We start from the raw sequence: 24067 nt of genomic DNA on the forward strand, positions 1-24067 counted from the left end.
AAGATCACTGTCTCTTCCAAACACACACACACACACACACACACACCGAGGCTGTGTGTGTGTGTGTGTGTGTGTGTGCGCTCATGTGTGCAAAATGTGAGAATGTGCATGATGCATGTCTGTGTTTCTGAAAGCATGATGAATTACACTTTTTAGCGCATGTTTCATCTGCAGAAAAAAGAAAAAGAGAGATTGCTTCATTTCAGGTTCGTATCGAGCGTGTGTCGTGTCTCCCACTCCCATGATTACAGCGTTTGGTATCAGATGAAGCCCCACACGGCGCTGATCTCTGGATGTGCCCTTTGTGTAAGCAACATCTCACTGCTAGATTGATAGAGCATCGGGCTGGAGTTCACACAAATGGAGGAGCATTATCGTGTCGGGTTACGGTTCTCACTCCGTGTTCCTGTCTTACTTTCGTTATCTTCCTTCCAGGCTCTCCGTCCCTTTTTGCTTTTTCCTCTGTTCAATCATTTCCTCTCCCGTGTCACTCATTCCTTCATCGTGGCCCATTCATTTCTCATTTTTATGTAATTCCTCTTGTTTTACTGCAACACAGTTTACATGGTGAACAAAAGCAGCAAACCTCCACCGTAGTGGATAAGCAACGGCAGGACACTATTCATCTAACCGATCTACGGGAACGAGCGTCTGCAGAGGAGCGCTGTAGATCCGTCTACAGCGGCAGCCTTTCATTAGTGCTCTGTGTGAGGCTGTATCTGTACGAGCGTAAGCACTTAACATAGGTGGAGACAGAAACTCATCTCTATTAGGAATAATATTGCATTCCTCAGGCACTATTTCTCTCTCAAAGGGACACATGGAAAAATACGCCCACTCTAACCTGGCCACACACTCCTACGGACACACACACACACACACACACACCGACAAAGACAGACACATGCAGCCACATGCACACAGATGTCGACAGGCAACTATATTTATACCAATCCTCCAATAAATCTATCTGCTCACTTGTCTATTTTCTCTGGCTTTGCCCATGCAGCTCTGAATGCCTGCACAGGTTAAAGACAGGAGGAGGAAGGAGGAGAGGAGGAGGAAGGAGGAGAGGAGAGGAGAGGAGAGGAGANGAGAGGAGAGGAGAGGGCAATAGAGTCTAGAGGGGGGGCAGGAGGAGACAAGTGCCCCATGGCATTTTCCTCAGCTCTGGCCTCCCTCTCTTGTCTTAAACACAACTCCTGGCCCGAGCGCTACACACCACCGTGCAACAAATTCCTGGAAAATATGAACTTGTGTCAACTTGTACAGCTCAAACTAATACAGGCCCACTTTTCTTTCTTTCTCTTTTTTTTCTCTCCCCCTTGTCTTTTTATTTCTGCAGCTAAAATACCTCAAAACAATACCTGTTCCTGCTGAGTGGCACCGACAATCTAATGTGGAAAGGATCCAGTTTAGATTTAAAAAATCATCACTGAAGTCAGAAACTAACTCGACCTTGTGCTTGTGTAGAAAAACAAACTTGGGAAATTCTCATAACAAGGGTGGGACGACTGCAGAAGAGAAAGTGATAAGAAATTAAATTAGTCACCAAGTGTTGTGTCTGGTTGCTGCTGCTCTGCTGCTCCTTGCATCATGCAGCCTTTAGCAGGACAGGTCTGATGTGAAGCCTCCACGAGAACATTTACTGAACAGTGTTTAGTGGTTTGCTTTATTTGAACGAGGATTTAAATGTGAGCCGCTGGTCGCTGTTGTCACTTTAAACATGTATGTTTAATGAACATTGCATCGTAACATCCAAATATGAAGTGATTTCTGCAGAATACAATGATGAAGAGCAGAAGAAAATACAAAGCAACAGAGGTCAACCTGCATTTAAATAAACGACAGACGGATGTGAGATCTGGGTTCAGTTAACAGCCATCACCGAAACCGTCACTACGGCCACGTTTCTGCTGAATGCCTCCTTCCATGTGCTTTCTTCGGGCCATGTTCATTCATTTACTTGTTTATTTTACATCAAACCTGGTCAGAATAATGCTGGAAAACTGGAAGAAATGGAAATAATCTGACTGCTTAAACACCACGACTGCAAAAACTTGAAACCCCGGTTTTGTTCACACAGAAAGTTTGTGGGCTTCTATCACAAAATATAGATGAAGAGTTTCAGTCCAAGATGTAGACGTCAGATTAGCAGACAGCAAAACGGATTCTCCTGACAGAAGAGTCGATAATAAAAGTTGGTCGTTGGCCCTGCAAAACGCCGTCATACAGCAGATAATGAAGGTAACTGTGGGGACGATGCATCAGCAGCTGGAAGATCCCAACGAGCTGACTCTAAAGATAAGATCCTACCTGAACACTCGATCAAACACACACACACACACACACACACACACACAGAGAAAAACCCTTAACAGAACAAGTTGAAGCAAAGTAGTGTCATAGTTCGTTATACTCATTGTCGGATAATAAAACTTTAAAAAAGTGTAAATGAGATGACATGATAGGTTTATGGGAAACATACTTCCCCTGAAAACGAACAACAAATAAAAGATCTTGTCTGTCCCGCTCAGAGACGGAGCGTCGAGGAGCCGTGTGCTTTAACAACCAGCGTAACGCAGTTTAACGTCAGGCAGCAACTCATAGGTACGTACACAGCCACTGTCCGCTGAAGGATACGGTGATAACTGGCCAACCTGCACACACACATCATCACACACATCATCACAAACACTCACACACACACACACAGAATCAGAAAAAGCTAACATCCAAAGTGCATTATTATATCAGCCCTGTATATCATAATAGATAAACAAAATACATCATATACATGTTCTCATGAAAACAAAGGTTCCTCTTTTGGTTCAGAACAAACAGCCAAACCCCAGAAGGTTTTTTTCTTGCCAATCTGTTGATGAAGTCCACGGCAGTTGTTGTATAAAAAGTGCTTCTGAGCGAGATGGAAGTGAGTCGTCCTATCGTCACGTCTGTACATAAATAAGAGTCTCTGCTGGCAGCACGGCGGCGAGAGCGTTCTTCAAATATCAAAATGTGAGACCGTTTCCCTTTTCTTTTTCTTTTTCTTTTTTTTCCCCCCATAATTTCAAAGGAGCAGAAAAACTGACTCCAGACCAGCATCTTCCTGTATTTGCATTGAACAATGTATTCTGGGATGTAGGATGTAAAGATGTTCTGATTCTTGGTGAAGTGGAATCACGTATATGATTGTTTACCGTCAGATAGCAGAACACACATGTGGAAGCAGAATGGAAGCACGGGATCATGGGCCGTAACCCTAATCTGTCTGTTGTTCTGAAGACAGCGACGACTCTGACAGATTTAAATAGCAGAGAGCACAACGAAACAAACAAAACAGTCATTATAGGCTTAAAGGGTTTCATAGTCAGTTTATGAAGTTGGGTGAAACAGGCTGATGGTTGAGGCCACACCGAGCTCTGCTGCTGATCTCCTCCATGCAGGGCTGCATAAGTCCTGCTGTTTCATTAAAATAGAACATTCTCTGGTCCTTTCTCATTAACAAGGAAACAAAACAATAGGTAGCTCAGAAAAGAAAGTCCTTCTTGTTTCCATGCGGTGTCTCTTTTGGCTGCCACCTCTTAAACTCACGGGAACCAAAAGAAGATTGATTTCAAATGAACGTCTTCTGGGGGCATCGACTGTCAGACATGGAAATAAAAAGGATCATCGTGAGAATCCCTTCCTTCTTTCCTACGAGCCAAACTAAAGCAAGAACGTCAGAAACAGTAACAGAAGTAGTTTTAATGAACCGAGTAATGTGACCGGCTTCAGCCCAGTTCATCAGTGGCAGATGCTGAGCTCTTTCCGGACCAAGCACTTCTTGCACTGGACAACACAACACCAGTGGAAACGACACAAGCAGTTCTCCTCAAACACCACCGTCTCCTCCCGGTAGCCTCGCTCGCAGCACAACAGGTCGCAGCCGCTGATGTCCATGGCTGTGCTGTTGCACATGCGGCCCCTTGTTCCCAGCGAGCCTGTTTTCCGATTTGCGAGGCAGAAATCTGGAGACTCGTCTGAGTAGATGAGATCCTGCTTGTCTGGCGGCTTGATGTTCTGGCCCACAGGGATCAGGGTCTTGCCATCATTGCCGCCCATCACTTTGGAAGCGCCGTTAAAGCGCTCCAGCAGGCGGTCGCCTACCTCACGGAAATGAGGCATCTTTTTCCAGCACGTGCGCAAGGTGCACGAGCCCGACAGGCCGTGGCACTTGCACTCAGTCCGCATGTAGAGCTTCACTGCCTAGCAGGGAGAAAGTGTGGAGGAGGGAGGGGGTGAGCGTTGAGGGTTTTGGGTGGTGGAGGGGAAGAGAGGGGTGAAGGAGGGCAAGCAGGTAAAAAAAAAGAGAGAGAGAAGGTCGATCAAACAGGAAAAAAATGGGACAAAGAACTTTTAACTTGTACCCTAAAGTGCAGCTTCTGACAAATGACAAGTTCTCTGGAGAAGAATTTATTGTTCTGTTTTCATGATATATCGCAGACAAAGCCACCGGATCACACACACACACACACACACACACACACACACACACAGATAGATAGGTAAGATAAAAGCAGACGCTATTCAGAAGGAATTTAACTCCCCAACCCCCCTCTGCCTCCATGTTGCCTCTGGCCTTCCTACATCTAACAAGCCTTGACAACAGATCATTCACTTATACTGCACATAATTAACCCATCACACACACACACACACACTAAACACACACACACACGCACACACACACACACCTGCCCACTTAGACACACACACACACCTATGTGTATACAAGTATACATGCGTGTGCACATAAACAAACTTCTGGGATCGTCACAATTCGTCTGTTTCTCAACGTCTGGGAATTCGTGTGCAAGTTTCTACTTCTGTTCAAATGGTTTGTTTGTTAATGCTACAATTGGACTCCATCCCAGAAGCCTCCTGTGCGCTCTTCTCTTCCTCTCTACCTGCCTTTGACCCCGACAGCGCTGAACTTTGTGACTCTGTGCGTGCGTCAACATCTCAGCGAGCGGTTTGTAACGAAGCAACACCAACAGAAGTGGAAGCTAAAAGCAAACGTGATCCGGCAGATTTGCCAAGCTTCACTATAAATTAACCTAATTAACTTATCTGAAAAGTTGCAACTTAATCTGCACTCTTCTGGTAGCATGTCGAAGTGTCACGGCCATAACTCCATCAATGTTCCTACCAGCAACAAAGAAGAACTTTAAACCTGTGTGAGGACTGTGGAAACGTTAGAGGCTACCTGCCTCGGAGGCTTGAAAACAAAATGTGTGGCACGCTCTTGTTTTTTTGTTTCAGAAACCTGATTCTTGTTAGAATATCAGCTTACGGCACTACACAACTATGACTGGAGGCCATGTCTTTCTCTTTTGTATGTTCGTGGAATGGAGGAACATTCCACAGAACAAGCAACACCTTTGCTGCTTTCCGGGAGTCTAGTGAAACATCAGACCTGTGTTCAGCACAGCAGCAGCCAAAAATACACTCTTCATCCAGTGCACTGATGTTCTGCTTCAAAACGTGAATCAGAAACGTGTGAAACTATCCTCACCAGCCTCCCGGCTTCGTTGTTGTGCAGGTCGATGAGCGTCCTGATGTCGCTCTTGCCTCTCCTCCGCTTGGCGTCCATAAACTGTTTGGACTTTTCATAACCAAACTCCACATCGTCTCCGCAGCCGCCCCACTCCCACTTGACGCCGTCCCCAGAGGATGGAGACGAAGCCGGCCTCGGAGGTGCTCTGTTCCTGGTCGCCTCGCAGCCACACTGCAGGAGGTCTCCCATGCTGCAGGCCTGGGTCACGGCGTGCGTCACGCCGGCCGCCGTGATGGCATAAACGAACGCCGTCTCCCGGATATCTGCAATAAAAAAAGAGACTTTACTTTATTGAAGTCTGGTTTGGACACAAAGTCACCAAGAGACGGAATCATTTCACCGTGACTTTGATGCCACTAAAGTATAATCAAAACTTAAGAGGCTCACTGCCACCCTTTAGAACACTGTTACTGAAGTTGCTTTCACTCATCACTTGTTACCTGAAGCAGTGGTTAAACGCTGGTACTTTAAGTGTTAAATCAGGAGGCCTTATGGGGTCAGTGACAGTACAGTGGAACAGTGGACAGATGGTGAACGTGGAACCTCTGGGGGAGTCCTGTGATGTCCGGCACCGGGACATTGGCAGCAGACCCTTTCGGTGCTGTGGTGTGCATCCCATGGATGCTCGAACAGATTGGGATCTGGGGAGTTTCATGTTCCTGGAACTGTTCTCCAGCAGCTTTTGCGGTGTGGCAACAGGGCAAGAGGTGCTGTCCTGCCGGGGGAGGTCGCTGCCATCGAGGAGCGCCATCACCACGGCGGTGTAGGTGGGTGGTGCCTGACTAAGGCCACGTCTACACGTAGCCAGTATCGGTAGCCAGTAGCCGATCCACGTTTTCAAATATAACATTGTTCACACCAGATCGTTTTAAAAAAGATCTTCATCACACAAACCCGCATAAACACGTCGTTCAGAGCTGCTATGAGCTGCCAGACCTGTAGGGGGCAGTGTAACGAGAAGCATAAAGCCGTGCTAGCCAATCAGAATCCTGGAAAAACACAACAATGAAAACTTCCTGTTACTTCAATGATAGTGAGGTGGTTTGTTTGGACCGACAGAGACATGGAGCTGCTCCTGCATGTGCTGTTAGAGACACAACAAGGAAAATACTGAAAACATTGACTGTAAACACGTCAGTCCATATATGGACGAAGCCAAACTGTAAACATGGTCGCACACATGTGACGCTGATGACGCTTTAGTCGCTCACTGTGACGTCAGACTCCGCCTCCTCCTGTCTACGTGCAAACATAAAAACTGAGTTTTTCCAGATCTCCACTGTGGCCAGAGGTTTCAGATCTGATCGTTTTCGGTGACTTGTAGCTTCGTTTACGGGGAAACCAAAGGCCCAGACACATCGACATATCACCGTTTTTGCTACGTGTAAACGGGGCCTCAGTAGCATCCACATGAATGCCAGGTTTCCCAGCAGAACAATGCATCGCAATGAAATGATCAATGTTATTCAGGTCACCTGTCAGCGGTTAGGGCCGATCGGTGCACGAGCACATGGTAAATATTTACACGTTACACAACACAAGTCAAAGGAGCGAGCTTCCAATCATCCATATATTCATGCAGGCGTCCGTCTCTGCATCCAGCCGCTCGCTATCTGGCTTCACTGGAACAGGATGAAAGGATTTTCCTCTCAGTCCTGCTCCATTACTACAGTCTCGAGCGTCACTGGATTTGGTGGTGCTGAGAGGCCGGCTATTTGTTTCTGATGTACACATATTCACGCAGTCACACACTCAAACACACCGCAGCTGCCGGTTTATTTCGGGTGTGGAGCTTAACGCTCGTAGCTGAAGGCACGTCTAACCACAACTGCAAATTGAACGTCTGTCCTCCCCGGTGGCTTCAGCATCATCGTCGCCCTCCACTCAGCACGTCTTTATCCTCCGTTAGCGCAGATATTGTTATTCACTCGATGAGAAGGAAAAAAAAAAGCAGCTATAAAGGAATCTTACTGGGCAGAAATTAGAGAACTACTGACAATCACTTAAAACCAGTCCATTCTGCTGTTGTCAGACATAAACCCTTTAATACAGTGGAGCTGGGACAAATCTCACATCTTCTACAGTTTCTGTATTTAGTCCGTCAGTGCTCAATTAAATAAATATTTGGTCAGGTTCAGGACAGAAATAGAAAAGAAAGGTAATATTGTATTCTAATTATAAGCAATTCTCATAAAAAAGACCAAAACCAACAATCGGCCGATGTGCTAACTAGCACTGTGGAGCCTGTGGTGCTGCTCCTTCCCATAGACGTCTATTGTTTTCTAAAAACTATTAAATGAAATGTTGTTAACCTGACATGTTCCTGAAACACATCTCTGCTGTGTCCTTTCCACCCACACAGCACAATTATCCCAAATGTCTTTTTGGTCACAGTTGAGAAAAATACCGATCAGACGGCTGGATGGATCAGTTCCACCACAGAACCACAGTGTCCAGCTGTGTCATGAAGCTATCCAGCTTTTCCATCCAGCATGTTAATGTTTGCAGGTTCACATGATTGTAATGTTGACCGTGCTAGCTGTGTGTCAGAACTGTGTCGCTGCACTAACGGCGATGTGCAGCTGATTCTGATAAGAGATTTTCTTTTATTTGGTCATAAACTACATTTCATGACAATCAGTTTAACAGTCACCCAAATACTCCATTCATCTTACTTACTAAACCGCAAATGTCAACCAGCTGATGGTGCTCGGGGAGTCGGCGGATTGCGAAGGTCTAATAATTGTTGAAATATTTCCGTCTGGACCACAGTAATGGACCCAACAAGGGACCGGCCAAAAAGCATTACCACCCAATCACTACAGCCGTGTCATCTGGACTGAACGGAGCAAGCAGGCGGGCCCAATCGGTCGGAACCTCGATGATTGGAAAAGCAGAAGTTTGATAAAAGATGAACAACGAGGCGAGGGGACGTACGTCAGTTTGCAAAAAAGCAAATCTTCGTAACAACAACCATAGCGAGACTGGATTCGAGGTTGGGGTAAGGTTAGTTTTAGGTTAGAGCTAGGCACGTATAAGTCATGTAAACATGTAGTAAGTCCCCAGGAAATGAATGTAAGTCGACTTAATGTCCTCTGAAGTGAAAGAAACACGACCGTGCGAGAGACTTTGAGGTCGAAAAGAGAATATTCCGTCCATTATATGGTGTGTGGAGCCTAAGCGTGGGACTTTTATTTCTAAGAGCTGGAAGGCGGTGAGCGTGCAGTCACCACCGTCACCGCTGCCAACTCCATATCGCATGATTCACTGAATGGGATTCATTAGGAATGGTAACACACACACACATGCAGAATGGGTGGCGTGTGACGAAACCTGCACACCCCAGCGCGCCGTGATATCAATACCAGCTGTACACCCCGACACCCAGAAACGTCTCCAGCGCAGGCCAAGTATATGAGTCCGTGTCGCTGTGTGTGAAAAGCATTGTTTTATGTAGTTTTGACATGTCACAAATAGTCTGCCGAATTCTTTATCTCATGGTTTGTGTTTGTTTGGGATTGAATGCCAGCTTAAATAAATCACCGAACCGCGTCGTATACGTAACGTTATATGTGTGTAGCGGTGCATGCCGAGCATTTCTACATGCCCTGGTTACGGCTCACAGAGACCACACCTCATTGTTCCTGCTGTTCAGCAAAACAGGGCCGGGATTTTTTCAGGAGCTGCGAGATACTCGAATCAAGATGTGTCGTCTCCAAAACATCGCTGCATCTATTTGGAGACGTGTGTGTGTGAAATATCAGCACAAGAGTAATTATTGGTACAATACGGTGATAGGAACACGAGCTGTGTCCAGGCGAGCTGGGAGGCCGTCCAGATGTCCTCGAATGCACCGCAGGAACGCTGCATTCAGTCGAGGAAAGTCAAGTTGGAAATGTCATGTTGATGTTCATTTCAAGTATTTTTTTAAACTATTTTTGCTTTTGTTGTGTTTTTCTTGCTAAAACGAAGGCATCAATGAGCCTGGAGCAAAGATTCCCCTCTCTCTGAAACTGGACAAAGAAAGTGGGCCAAAGTGAGAAACACCACACAGTGAGAGGAAACGAGAAAAAAAGGGGAGAGAAAGAGAGAGAGAGAGAATAAAGACAGTCGAAGAAGCTATCAAAAATCTGATGATTTGAGGCACCCTGTTCCACATTTTCCTTGCAGACATGAATTCCAAACAAATTCTCTGCCATGGTGGGTGTCTGGGCCTGTCTACGTCTGCTTCCAATTCCAAACGGCCCTTCTGCAGCGTTTCGCACATATTCTTTTAATCACTTTTCAACTTTTGGGCAACGATACAAGAGATGATCGAGTGCGCTGATGACCTCATCGTCCAGATAAGCAAGCGATTAAAAACACATACGTTTTTCCAGAGGACGAAGCGTTAATTCTGCGGGTCGCTAGTTTCCGTGGTCTCTGGGACACCTGCAGTGAGCGGCCCAGCCTCAGAAAGAAAAACAGCTCTGGTCAGTTGTTTCAGGGAGTAAAATGACCGACGGTGGTCGACCTCTTCAGGTCGTGTGAGTCAGTGCCTGCTAAAGCCCAGACTTTCCAGTGGTGCTGTCGCTCCTCTCAGTCGGGCCGTCGATAGTCACCCTGCTAACTGCTGCAGATGTGAAAACTAAATAAATAGGTTTGGTCGCTAAACCTACCAAACAGTGAAAAACAAACAACAACATCCCACACAGGACATAAAGCCCACCCTCCCACCACCACAGATCCCACCTCCGAACAAGACCTGGCCGCTCGATGCCTCGCAAATGCTCATGTATGTTGTTTTCTGCAGACATACGTGTAAATGTGGAAGTCACTGGCAGTTGGCAGCCTTATGCAAAGGTCAGCGTCTGCAGCTTCAGCTGCTGGAGGCTGCAATACATCCTGAAGCATCTGTTCTGCCAGGATGACCTTTAAAGGAGCATTCTGATTTATTCCAACCGGCCACATTTCCCACTAATGTGGCTACTGGGGCTCTAAGCACAAGACTGACTTTGCCTACCTCACCCCATTCTTCTTGTCTTGCCCTCCCTTTGATTTCTCTCCTCATCTACGGCCTCTGAGAACATCAGGACACTGGAATGAGCTACTGTTGTCCTGATCGTGCTCTATCCAGTAATGATCCATCCCATTGAACTGCTGTGTTTCCTCAGAAGATCATGTGACCTCGCTCATGTAAACACACCGGTACGCTCTGATGAATATTCTGGTGATGAGGTCAGCTGGCAGGTATCCCTGGATGGAGATCCCTGATGCAGTTAGCAAAGCGGCCTGTCCAGACGACTAATTTCTGTGTTTACTTTTGGTCAGACTTGAAAACAAACGTTTAAAATGACTTGTGTAGAAGTCAGCTTTCTCTGGAGGGCTGCAGGGAGCTCATGCTAATCGGAGATCAAGAGTTCAAACTGAACATGACCCACAGATGCACATGAATGAGAACTAAACGCAGGCCGTAGTAAAGGCTAATTAGATCAAATACAAACACACAGAACAAGACAACAACAAAAAAAAGAACCTTATGTGAACACAGCAGTTTTTGGACACTAGACGCAAAGAGAACAGGTGTGGACCAGCTGATATCATGGCAGGTGAATGGAAATAGCAGTTATCTAGAGATGATATCTGGAGTCATGTTTCATCCATGTCACCACGCTGCCTGTCTGGTGCCCTGGAGGGGCTGGAGTCTCGCCCTGATCACACCAGCACGAGGTGGCGCTCGCTACAGACGGTGTGCTGCTCGATCGGGAGGCTAAAACATGAAAACATTCACATTCACAGCTACCGAGCCGCTAATTAACACAGCCTGCGTACGCTGGAGTCGCCAGCAGAAAGAGGAGAAGCCAGACGAAGCCAGACACAGAGAGAACAACCACACTTCACACTCTTCACTACAAGTCACCAGAGTCTGATCAAGACCAACAATACTGACTCTTTTTAGGTTGGCAGGGGCCCACAGCTTAATGTGTCTACGTTTAGGGGAACTAAGGCGAGTGTTTTCAGTCTCCCATCCCACTGCTCCCTGGCAGCTGGTGGTTTATCATGCATCTGAAAGTTCTCTCCTTTTAGGTCCCATATTTTAGATCACTTCAAATGATCCTCTGATCTCCTTGGACTGGACAACGTGGCCGTCCCTAAGACCCCGTAGCCCGTCTCCCTTATGCTTATTCAGGTCCCCTTGGACATACCAGTCACGGCTGAGCGTTTCGTCTTGAAACTGCCCCACAGTTCACACCAGTGAGTTTTCTAACAGCCGGAACCAATCCTGTCGACTTGCAGAGTGGTGCTTCTGATATCGTTCTTCTTCAGAACCAGGGACTGGTTCCAACATGTGTGGCTGCATTACTGCAGTATTACAACTTGTAGTTTTACTGTGTATATACAATATGAAGGCAACTGGGACTGTTCCTCTAAAGGCCGGCAGAGGGACAATCCTCTGGTTGCAGGAAGAAGTCCAATCGTATAGAAGTTCATGGGAAAACGACCCCGCGTCTCTTTGATTTGCTACATCCGTAAATATTTTCCTAATGAGTTTATGGTGCCCTTTAATACAGCAGGATGTTATTATTGCAAATCATCCTGCAGCCATCAGTCACATCCACTCATCGCTTATTACATCTGACCACGGCCAGAAGCCAAACTCACGGCTTTAAACAGAACTCCAGAAACCAGGGGGTGACTACGTCCATCTTTTTATACGTACTCTACATTTTTGAGAAGAGTCGTATCAGAGGGAAGCTGGTGTGCTCGAGCTGCAGCTAGAGGTGGAGGGCTGGGTGGACGATGGGGAGGAGAATCAGCTGCAGAGGTGTGAAGTTACATCTGAGGCATGTTAAAGCAGGAGGGGATCGTTCTCATGGTGCACAGACATGAGGTTTAGGGCTTAACATTCACGCTATTAGGGTTTACAGAGAGCTTCATTCATCAGCTCTGTGGGTCCACGATTTAAGACAACTCTGAGAAAATGAGACGTCATCACATCTCTGTGTGACATATCATTAGAAAAACACACAATAGTTGTTAATTTACTGTAAACACGAGTCAAACAAAAGCAGAAACAAGCATGTGAGCGTGGCAGTGCCTTCCCGTCTGTGTCTGCGTCTTCCTGTGAAGAATATTCTGCACATCTCCCATATGATTGACAACCGGTTTAATTAATGTGCAACCACAACACAGCCTGGAGCGGGACTCCTTGTTTATTCCACACCAAAGGTTTCCACACACAATCAATTGCGTCTTCCACAGCAGAGCCGCGACATCCCTGCTGTGAATACCAGCATCGGTGTGTGCTGGCTGGCTCAGGCTGCACTCACCACCGCTCCAGGGTCTGTATGTTATTTAAACACAATGGAGATCAGGGAAAAGAGGATAATAACCGCCGATTAAACCAGAAACCCGAAATCTGACCTTGTGTCTGGGAGCTCAGTGTACGTAGAAGGTTCATGTCCAGAGGACAGAACATTTGGATTCAGACGTGGGACAGGCCGTGTGTCAACATGTTCATTCATTCACTTTTCGCAATAAAGATCTGAAATGGCATCGATTCAGTGATGTTGTGAAATCAACTAAAATCCGTATTATATAAACACACACTCACACACACACACACACACACACGTTTCAACACCTTACACCTTCTGTCTCTCATCTGCTGGCTTGACGCAGATCAAAAAGTAAACATTCGCACCGTGGCAAGTTAGTATTTGTGTGTTGTTGTTTGATTCAGCTGAGATGTGATGTTCCCGTTATCACCTTCATCATCTGAAACATCACAAAGAAATCAACACCCAGCAACTCGTGCAGGCTGGCGTCACCGTCAGGAAAGCACAACCACTTCAACTTCAGTCTCATCACGCCGCTGACAAGTTGTTTCTTATTCAGAAACATATTTTTATAAGTTTAACACGTCACCGAGCAGTCACCAAACACACCAGGTGGCACCAGTGCTGCGAGGTTTCAATCACAGACTGCATAGAAAAGATGGACGAGGCCACTCTGACAGCACCCACTGGTTTGTGCATTTTAAAGCCTTCAGTTTGGAATTTGGCTCAGATATCGTGCTGTTTTCTTTCTTGTTTTAAGACCGAATGTGACAAGCGAGCGGTGACTCGTGGACACTACGCCTGCCTTTACGGTAGCGACTCGTCAGCCACAGAACAACGCTGCCCTGAAGCAGCTCGCGTCTATTTAACTCTAAATGGTGCAATAATCTACAAAATGAACATCATGCTGTGGTGGTGAAGGCTTGGAGGTAGCGGTTGAGACCATAAACTCATTAGGGAAATGTTTACTAAGGTAATAAATCAAGTTAGAAGTCGGGTCTTTGTCTCATTGACGGCTATACAATTGCAACTGGGAATGTCACCCCCTGCTGGTTATTAGACAGAACTTCGGCCTGCGGCATCTGCAGGGGCTTCGTGTTTTTAAAACCTAAAGGCTACGTTCACCTTTTCTATACAGCCTATGGTTCAAATAGTGTGTGAAGGTATTTTGAATGTGGTTTTGCGGACAAAAAAAAGAATGGTTGATCCCGGTTTGTTGCTCTCCAGAGCCAAATGCCCCAGAGCTGTGTTTACACTGCATAGCTAGAAAGAGTTTGTCTGGAACAACCCTATCACAACCACACAGTGAAATACGCTCTGTTATGAAGTGTGTTTTAAAGTTGTGCACATACATCATCATTAACATCTACTTAACGCAGCCTGCAGACTATTTGCTGAACGGATTATGTGCCTGTTTAACTCCAGCAGGCAGCCAAAGAGAAAAGAAAAAGGTTTGTGTTGTGGCACAAACAGACACATGAAAGTTATTGGCAGTGATTAGAAGACTAAATCCAGTCGGACACATTCCCGTCAGGGCGAAGGAAAGAAAGAAGTCGAGGGAACTCAGTGAACGGTGCAGGAAGGTAACAGGCGGACGTTCTCCTTTAACGCCTGTTTGTAGAACTAGAATATTTTTAATTTAAATCTAATTCTGAGGCGGATAAAAGGAGAATGCACATAGAAATGAATAAGCATCGTCTACAACAGTTTATTATGTCATTTCTTCCACAAATAAAATAAACCCTGAGTCATATTTTGCGTGAGTGTATCGTCACCAAACCTCCAATCAGAGGTCAATGAGGTTAAGTAAAGCACTTAGAGAGCGAGAGGGAGTACATTAAACACAAAGGCACTCTTGTTTTGACATTTCCTGCTGGTAGTCTGTGATAAACAGCCATTAAGAGCAGATCCAGGTAATTGAGGACAAAGGCTTCAGAACAGAGGAGCTCCTTTGGCCTCTGTTATAGACAGGCAGGAATTCATGATTAATCGCTCGTCTGTCTCCTACTGGTAGATTCTTGTCCCTTTTCTCCCTTTCTCTTCCTCCCTCTCTTTCTCAATCTATCTTTATGTCTTCATTCTTTTTTTCCTCCTCTGTCAGAGAACCACTGACAGCAGCGGTGCCGTCATAAATCCAGAGATAAGAGACGAAGCAGCATTCTTTTTAATCATCTCCATGTTCAGCTGCACGAGGTCCTGACTGGTGAAGTCGATTTTTATCATGTTCTGGTTTTACTGAACAGTTTGGGAGATTGAGAAGAAGAGTCCAGTGTATCAGTACATAATTTATAAAAAAAATAATAAATTTAAAAAAGAGTTTCATAAATTTCAAACTAAAATAAAACAACTGTGTAAACGTTAGAACTTCTTCTTTGTTTATAAGAGAACAGAAGAAAGTCTTTTATTTTGGTAGTAAGGATTTTTAAAAATTTTCTTAGCTGATGCGTCTAATCCATTTCTCATATTTCTCAATCATGTCAAACGCTAACGTTTGTGACTTTGCCTCAGGTGACGGCACCAGAATCTCCTCCTCACATGAACATGAAACGTTGGTGCCTTCGTCCTCCCAACGCGAGGCGCTGGTCCCAGTCAGACATCAGCCCAAGTGTTTCGCGTCCTTAGGGGAACTTGGAGTTTGTACGTATGCTTACTGTTAGGCCAAGAAGCAATCACAAGTTTTCCAAAAGGGAAAATTATACAGCTTTGATCACAAGCTTTGACAAGAGCTTTTGAAAATCATACTGTTGTGTGCCTGACTGCTATAATACGCCGTGTGTAATTAATACGATTAAAAGTTTCAGTTTGACATTAATGACAGGTGAGAACAAAACTTCAATATGCACCCCGAATGGATTTAATAACATGTCTGGCACATGTTTTGCTGTGTATTAATATTAAACCGTCCGTGTTTGTTAACTAAACAGGCAGATCAGGAGCTCCTCTGTAATACCAGCGGGAGACGAGACAAGCAGCTCTCTATGAATCTAATCACACGAGAGAAGAACCAACACAGTAATTGCAGAAGACCCAGCGGTGACCCTACATCAGTTATATTACAGACTTCAAAGAGCTGGAGGAAGATGTTAGGAGATCCTGAGAGAGATGTTCAGAGAAAAGGCAATCTTAGCTGATCATTTCAAGCGTGCCCAATCTGATGAAGAGCAGAGGCAGTCGAGTGTGAATACGCCTCGTCTCAAACACAACAGCTGCCCTTGTGTGCTGCAGCGCCATCAGACAGCGATCTGACCTCAAGGTGACGTAAGGACGCCGGCCGCCGTCCCAACGCACCGGCGGCTGAGCGGTGGAACGGCCCGTTGCTCTGTGTGGTTCTATGCATCGTCTGGAGAGGTTCTGTCGGCGCTAATGGAGATGATTCTGTGAATGTCTGTCTGACCAGATCCAACAAAATCAGTAGAATCTGTTCAACACAGTTCAGTCGATGCTCACAGACTTAATATACATCTGTGTGAAAGTTATATCATGGATTACATTTCTGACATCGTTAAGCCAAAGCAATGTCTGGACGCTTTCAGCTTCTTTCACCTTTTTATTCACTTTAGGTCCTTTTTTAACTAAAATAAAAATCCTGCGATTTAATATAAAAAGCACAACCAGAGGAGAAGAAACTCAAAAATCTCTTCTGTTCTGTGTGATTCAGTTATAATCAAATAATTCATACAAAAAACCCCCAAAAACCTGGAATCAGTATTTACAAAAGTGCCCACAGGTGTAATCAATAGCTGACAACATGGTACCTCTCCAAACTATAGGAGTTTTATTTCCATTTTTAACTTCTAACCGTCCGTTCGGTGTAAACTTTGCCTGCAGTTCAGTCGAAAAGTGTCTGAATTCGTGTCACGTGACTGCTGGCTGCAGCTAAGTCGCTAACGTTGCAGAAGTCGGTGTTTTTTCGCTGAATCTTGTCAGAATAAATGCTTTATCTGTGCAGACTTTCCAAATAAGACATGCAGGATGAAGTGACTTTGATAAATTATCCTGATCCGAGGCTTAGATTTCATGTCACACATGGTTTGTTCAACGATTACCACAAAGTTAAGAAGCAGATGACTCTTTCTGGGGTTTTTAAATGTAGTTTCTGGCACTAATAAATGGCATCATTTTGGCAGTTTTTTTTTTAAGGTTTTCAGTTTCAGAACGTCAGATGAATAGTTTGGCATCTTTGACCAACACCACTCTCATGTCCGTCCGTCCCATAAGAAGCTACAGACAGAAGCTTCAACTTTACGTAAAGACGGTAAACAAGGGAAACAGCCGCCGTCGCTGTGTCCAGGTCCAAACAGAGCTCTGTACAAGCACCTCCAAGGCTCACTAAAGCTGCACGTCAAATAAAACATCTTGTAAGCTGCGTCTTGCCAAGAAGCTGTCCGGTACCCAGCCCCATTACATTCTCAAATTGTTCTATTTACACTTTGGGTTCTGCAAGGATTCAACAAATGAGTTAATTGCTGAGCTAAAGAATGGAAGCTATTAGAAGAATGTGTGATGTTGGGACCGAGTCAGAACAGCTGTTGTTTTAGCTCCGTTAGCAGATGATGCTAATGGGCTGCTAATATCTAACTGATGCACACTGAGGGGCGTCGGTCTTATTCCTGTACTCAGGTGTGGATGCTGCTCCATATAGTCCAGACACACACACTGAACACTGGACACCTCCATTCCTCCTTCACTCACCTTGCTGAAGTATTTTCCCAAAGTACTTGTTGTGGCTGGTGCAGTTCCACCGGCGGTACCTGAACTGGTACTGGCACTCCCTGACGCCCAGCCTGGCCCCTTTGGCCACCTCGCTGACGATCTCCGGCTGAGTCTGGCACAGCTCAGCCTGCTTCCCCGCCAGACGCTTCGCCTTCCTGCATATGCTGTTGGGGTCCATGACCAGCGGACTGCCCACCGCCCTGCAGTTCAAATAAACGTGACAGAACAGAACGATCCATGAGCAACACGTCAATAAGAGAAAGTTCACGCTGCTCTGTTTGTTAATCACACAGCGCCGAGATCCTCAGCCGCCACAGAACAATGCAAGCCAGGGTTTTTTCAGTTTGGCTCGTCGGCCTGCCAGCTCTGCCCACCACATCTCAGCTGTGGCGACAATGTGCTTCTTGAACAGGCACGTGGGAGACAACAGAGCACAGTTTCCCAGAGGCTTCTTAGCTCTGACTTTGTTGTTGGACGGCGCTGGGATGAAGTGTGTGGTCCTTAGAAAGCTGGAAGTCACATTGTTGGATGTCTCCGAACAGAAAGGGCATTCACAGTTGATCTTAATGCTGCTTAAGTTGATTTTTGGTAAACCAGAAGGCAGACTTTCTAGATTTCCAGATGATACGGCTTCTCTGTAGATGTTGTAGCAGTTAAGAGCTTCACCGCTCAAACCACACACGTCCCTCAAATCAGCCTCCTGAAAACTCCCCAGATTAAACCCGTCTAAATGAAAAGTATATATATATATTATATTACACAAAAAAAAAGAAGAAGGAGAAAAAAAATCAATGTTTAAATGTGTGGCAAAATAAATCAGAGTTGCTTCGTGTAGTTCAAATATTTAAAACATTAAAATATATATACATATATCTCACACTGGATGAATACGGTCGTGGACCTCCTCTACAGCTTTGACAGATGACTGTATATAATAAAGATAAATAATTTATTCTAACTCTTAATGGGAAGAGGGGGCTTGGCTCTACCTCGCAGGACGCCTGCCAGCGTCTGCGGCCACTTCAGTGGCGTTGCAGGAAAGTGGCTTTATGAGATGACTTTACTTCCCTTCCTCTCCTTCCCTGAGCCACTCATCCCCCCGTTCAGCTAACTCCGTATATATTAAACGCCTTTTCTCACATCCTCCTTTCATTTATTCCACCTCTGTCTTCACACTTTCAGTCCCTGAAACTCAGCAGATGTGAAGCATAACTCGAGGTTTTACCAGGACAGACGGAGAGCGAGTGGGGGAGCCTTCAGCCTTCTGCCCGTTAATCGCACCTCCTGATATCATTCATCTGCCCTGAGAGTTTGTTTTAAGAAGCAGAACAAACACTCTTTCCAATCCCCTCTCCTGGAGGTCTGATACGCAGCGACAGACTTTTGCACGCGCACACACACGTGCGCATACGCAGCCATTGTTGCGCAATCCCCACGTCGTTGATAGCCGATCTATTTTTATCGTAACACAACTATTTATGTGGCGCGCTAACATGTCAGCAGATGATAGAATGAAAGCAACCGTCACAGGAAACTTTGTGTCAGCCTTTTTATGCCGATCCTGTCGTGGAAGCGTGGACGTAAACTGATAACTTAAACGTGATGTAGCTTAAACGTGATAACGGCAGGAGTAAAGGGCTGCAGTTGTGTCGACCTGTGAGAGGAGCTAATGAGGAGCTCGTTTGCATAAACAGATTACTCCATATTTGTAGATTTTCAGAAGACTTATTTTGTTGTTGTTTGCTTGAGATAAAATCAATCAAACTGAAGCTGAGTGGGTTTGACAGAAACAGATAACTTCACTTTGACTGATGTTGTCTCAGGTGGACGATGGAAACGTGGACTTCTGAAGGTCTGTAGAGATGGAGGTCTCTGTTTTTGCAAATGAACTCTTCAAATCCAGCTCAGTCAGCCGAGATCTGTGGTGTGACTACGTACGTACACATGTACATGCAGCCTACCGCCCAGACAGACACACACACGTCTGTATGCACACTCCAGGACACCCACTGCTCCCTCTGTGATTATTGAGACTGTATTGACTGCATCGCTATGGAAACAGTGTTGTATTTTCAATACAGGTGTTCTGTGTATACAGCGTGTGAGCGACTGTACAGCGTGTGCGGTGGTCACACGGATAATTAAATCATACAGACAGTCTGTGTGTGTTAATTAGCAGGTACGGTTACGATACTTAGCAACACACACTCCCTCTGAAAAACCAGCTATTATCTACCTGCTGCCACCAGGAACGGTGAGAGAGCGAGGCAGACACACAGGGAGGCAAATTAACGTCCATGGATGCGAGTGTCTTTTTTTTTATGGATGCGAGGAAGCGAGTGGGCTTGTTTGTGCCGATGTGTGTGTCTGTGCGCCAGGGGCAGCGCTGGGAAGCCAGCTCTGTCAGCAGCTCACAAAAGCCAGCCTGGTTTTTATAATGGGAGGTGTAGAGTTGTAAAAGTTAGTGAATGCACTGGATGGAGTTTTGTTCTCCGAGTCCTGTGTCACCGTCGGAGAGAGACGGTTAGAGGGCTTTGGCGAACGGAGGAAACATTCCTGGTGATGTCTTCTGCTGCAGCGGCGAGTCGTAAAAGAGATAAAACGCTGTGGAGGAATCTTTATATCTACAACATCACATGTCTGACATGTAGTGTTGGACGTATTTATGGATCCTTTATGGGTCTTCTGTCTGAAAAACAAAGGAACCTGTACATGTTCCTTCCTCTGACTTTGTTCTGCAGCAATCCCGACGCTCCACGTGATCGGAGGAGATGAGGAGTCTTTCGCTGTGTGTTGGGCAAGTTTCTACATTTGACACTGGTGCTGGAGATCCGTCCCATAAGAACTCACTGTGTGGTTTCTGTTTTCAGTATACATACAGGAAAGAAGGTTCATCCGTGTAAGCAGCATCTGCTCTTTGTTTTCTGCCTTTGCGGTCATAACAGACGACAACAGGGCGACACATTCCCATGCTGCTTTGCTCTGTAGGCCTGATCACACCTTAATGAGTCTGAATGTTCTGCAATGGTTGCAATGGGATTCTAAAGACACAGGCCAGAGAACACAAACAAACAATAACAGAACCTTCATTTAACTCAACTGTGAGTTTTACCAATTACCAAATATATCCAATGAAGCACTTATTCATGTATTTAAGTGCATCAGCAGTGCTTCCTGACACAGCGGGATGCATTCGTCTCTGAACTTCGGGCTGTTTGGATAATCGACTGGCTTACAGGTTTAGGAGCAGGGCATGAGGAGGAGAGTGGAAACGCTGGAAGTGGGGTGAACTCAGGTGGAAAAGTACATTGCTGGAGATATATCCAAAAATGGGGTGCAATAATTGGATAATGGGATTAACGCACCATAAGTGTCCAGCATTCTTTCCCTTGTTTGGAGGGTGAAACGTTAAAGTGTGCATCCCTGTACGGAGAGTAGAACATGGGATAGCTTCATCGTAGGCTGGTGGACGGACAGCAGACGGATACAGAAGCCTTTTAAAAATATGTATTCACAAATAGAGTTTGCACACACACACACACACACACACACACACACACACACACACACACACATGCACGTTTATCCGAGCAGGTGCATGTCTTACGAAACAGACACGCACATGCACTTGCAAGTCAGAACTTCAAAGCGAGGCAGTAATCAGATCCTCTCCATGCAAAGTGCCACTGTTCTCCAGTCTGTCATTTATGATGCAGCTCCTGAACAGATAACTCACAAAACACCCAGAAGGATATTCAGTCCGAGATGGTATCAGGGGCTTTAAGGAAACGCCGTCTCGCATGAGCAGCTCTTCGTGCTGATAAAAACCCAAACAGAGGCAGAGGATCCTCGCAGTCAGAGATAAACCGAGAGAAAGAATCAAAAGTACTCAAATCAAAAGCACTGATAGCAGAACTATCTGTGCTACAGCCAGCAGCTGGTCGAGAACGAAGCTTTTACAGGATCTACAATAGTACCAGGGTTATTTAAATGAGTGAAGAAAATGTAGGTACCTTCGAGCTATAACTAGCGTTGGTTATGTTCAATAAAAAATGTAAGATTTAAACAATATTAAAAGGTCTGTTTGACATAATGTAAGTGAAATCAGAAAAGATATGAGAACCCAGATGCCTTATTCAGTGTTTTCTGCGCCCAGAGTGGGTCAGAAAGAGATTAAACATGGGTGCTCACAGAGACCTCAGGTTTCATTAAAGATCTCACGGCACCACAGATACAGAGCTGTACTGCACGGGGCCCTTCTTTTTTTTCACTCCACCCACGAATGAGTGAATTTCATCCCTCCTTAATCCCTCAAGTATGCTGGAGATGAAGACAGTCACGACAAGCGCTAGTCTGAGACGCCGGAGTGAAAGAGAAAAAGGAAAAGGGTGGAAGAGAGACGGCGAGAGGCTAAAGATGGAAGAAAGCCGCTGGAGGTTCAGCGTGAGATAAGGAGGAGACAGAATCAGATACAGAGAGATAAGCAAAGAGATAAAGAAATGATGTAAATCAAAACACATGAGGTTTGTCTGCCATCCCAAACAAAACAAAAAAAAACAAAGATGGGAACAAATTGAGTGTGCTGTCAGTAAGTGCTGCTGTGTTCCTGACCCTGCAGTCCGGGACACGTCCGCCACGTCCAAACATGTCGGCTCATGTCGCTGCTGCTGCTGCTGCTGCTGTAGAACAAGGCCGAGAACAACGACATTTGTCACGATAAAAAGTTTCAGCGCTCATAATCCGCGTTGCGCTCGGTTTAAACGGTAGCAATTAAGTGTGACCAGCAGGAAACCGACACCACCGAACCAATTACCCAGGAGAAAAACATTCGGTCGGGTTTAACAACGGTGGCACACCCAGCGGCACTGACAGCCAAAAGATACACAGCAGGGTGGGAGGATGGATATATTCAGATAGAAGGGAGGGTGGAAAAGGTGCACGGATGAGCTCAACACCATGTAAGAACGTATGGACAGGAGAGGCTGTGTGACGGCTCAGACTACAGCAGTGTGGCTAACAGAAGTGACCTACACCATGCAGTTAACTAAACTAACTATAACTACACTCACAGCCACTAAACACAGGCTAATACTCGATTACTTTCCTTTCATTGATAGCAATTAGCATCGTAGCAATTAGCATCGTGGCAATCTGCGTATGCTACCTGCTGTAAAATAGCCAGTAATGGAACTTTGTCAAAATGGCTTCTTGTATATGTGTATATATAATATATATGTATAGGTGTATGGATGATGGATGGATGGATGGATGGAGGGATGGATGGATGGATGGATGGATGGATGGAGGGATGGATGGATGGATGGATGGACTTCTTTCCTTTAATACCTTGAACACCATCAGTAAAGACAGACTTTGTATTCATGGCTTGTACAGCAGCGTTACAGGCGCTTTGCTTCTTCGTTCACAGTCGGTCACACTGTCCCTGAAGTGATTTGTGTCGCCACGGACCACAGAAAGTTTCTGCTGAAATAAGATATCAGATGTGAAGCTGCCAGAACCAGCTCCAGACCTTCAGAATGACTGTCTTCGTGTTTGCAGTGTGTCAAGTGACAGCAGACCAGAAGGTTTCGTCTCATTCTCAGCATCCAAATGAATGAAGCTAAAAATATCTTTATTATCCATTTTACTTGTTTACCTCACAAATGAACAATTGTCTCTCGGTTTAATTTTATTTGTTTGTGTTCGGGTTGTTGCTATTTAATGATAAAATGACTCTAATTTTCTTTTTTTGTGTTTTGTGGTTGGACAGAACCATCAGCGCCCAGCGGAGCAGCCGACAGGCAGCACATCTGGCAGCAACCCGGTACGCTGTGCAGTCATTCAATGCTCGTCTACAGGCTGATGAATTACTGTAAAACTGTATTTGGTCATCTGTCTTGTCATTAATGTATTTATTCATTCATTTAGCTCATAGAAGGAGAAAAAAGGATAATTAAATTGCCCCAGCGACGTTTCTATTGATTCACTGTGACGACAAGAGAGCTGTGGAAAGTTTTAATTTATGACATTAACAATCTGAAGGAACACATCGGAACAATCTACAACATCTATCAAACGTTAATCAGCTGTTCCTTTTACATTTAAAGCTGGATTCAGACTATAACAGCTCCGTTCCTCTCCCTACCACGGCTTCTTGGACCATGTCTGTCGTCTGCATCATACAGAAAACACTGTCAGCACCAAAGTCTACAAAATGCATGTAAGCTCAAAACTGCACACACACACACACACACACACACACACACACACATAAACAGTTTAATGTCAGCTCTTAACCGTACCTGCTGCCAAACCCACATCGTCATTTAATCTTTATCTGTGCCCATCTCCCTGGTCCTGATTAGACATTTAGCTTCTCAGAGCAGGACCGGAGCGACAAGATAAGATCTGTTTCAATGAAAGTCTCCTCTGGTGA

At 45.4% G+C, this 24067-nt stretch overlaps 1 protein-coding gene across 1 annotated transcript in view; it reads right to left on the reverse strand.

Annotated features, from left to right (window-relative positions):
* Positions 1 to 1712: 1712 nt before the first annotated feature.
* wnt6b (wingless-type MMTV integration site family, member 6b) overlaps positions 1713 to 24067 on the reverse strand; it is a 25755-nt gene continuing 3400 nt past the window's right edge. Inside the window, exons 2-4 of the mRNA XM_008293523.1 lie at positions 17611 to 17831; positions 5558 to 5862; positions 1713 to 4248 (exon numbers count right to left, since the gene is read on the reverse strand). Coding sequence (XP_008291745.1) covers positions 3787 to 4248; positions 5558 to 5862; positions 17611 to 17831 — 988 coding nt within the window. The 3' untranslated portion in view covers positions 1713 to 3786. The remainder of the gene's footprint in view (positions 4249 to 5557; positions 5863 to 17610; positions 17832 to 24067) is intronic.

Source organism: Stegastes partitus, unplaced genomic scaffold (genome assembly GCF_000690725.1).
Source record: "Stegastes partitus isolate 25-593 unplaced genomic scaffold, Stegastes_partitus-1.0.2 Scaffold890, whole genome shotgun sequence".
NCBI classification, from domain to species: domain Eukaryota; kingdom Metazoa; phylum Chordata; class Actinopteri; family Pomacentridae; genus Stegastes; species Stegastes partitus.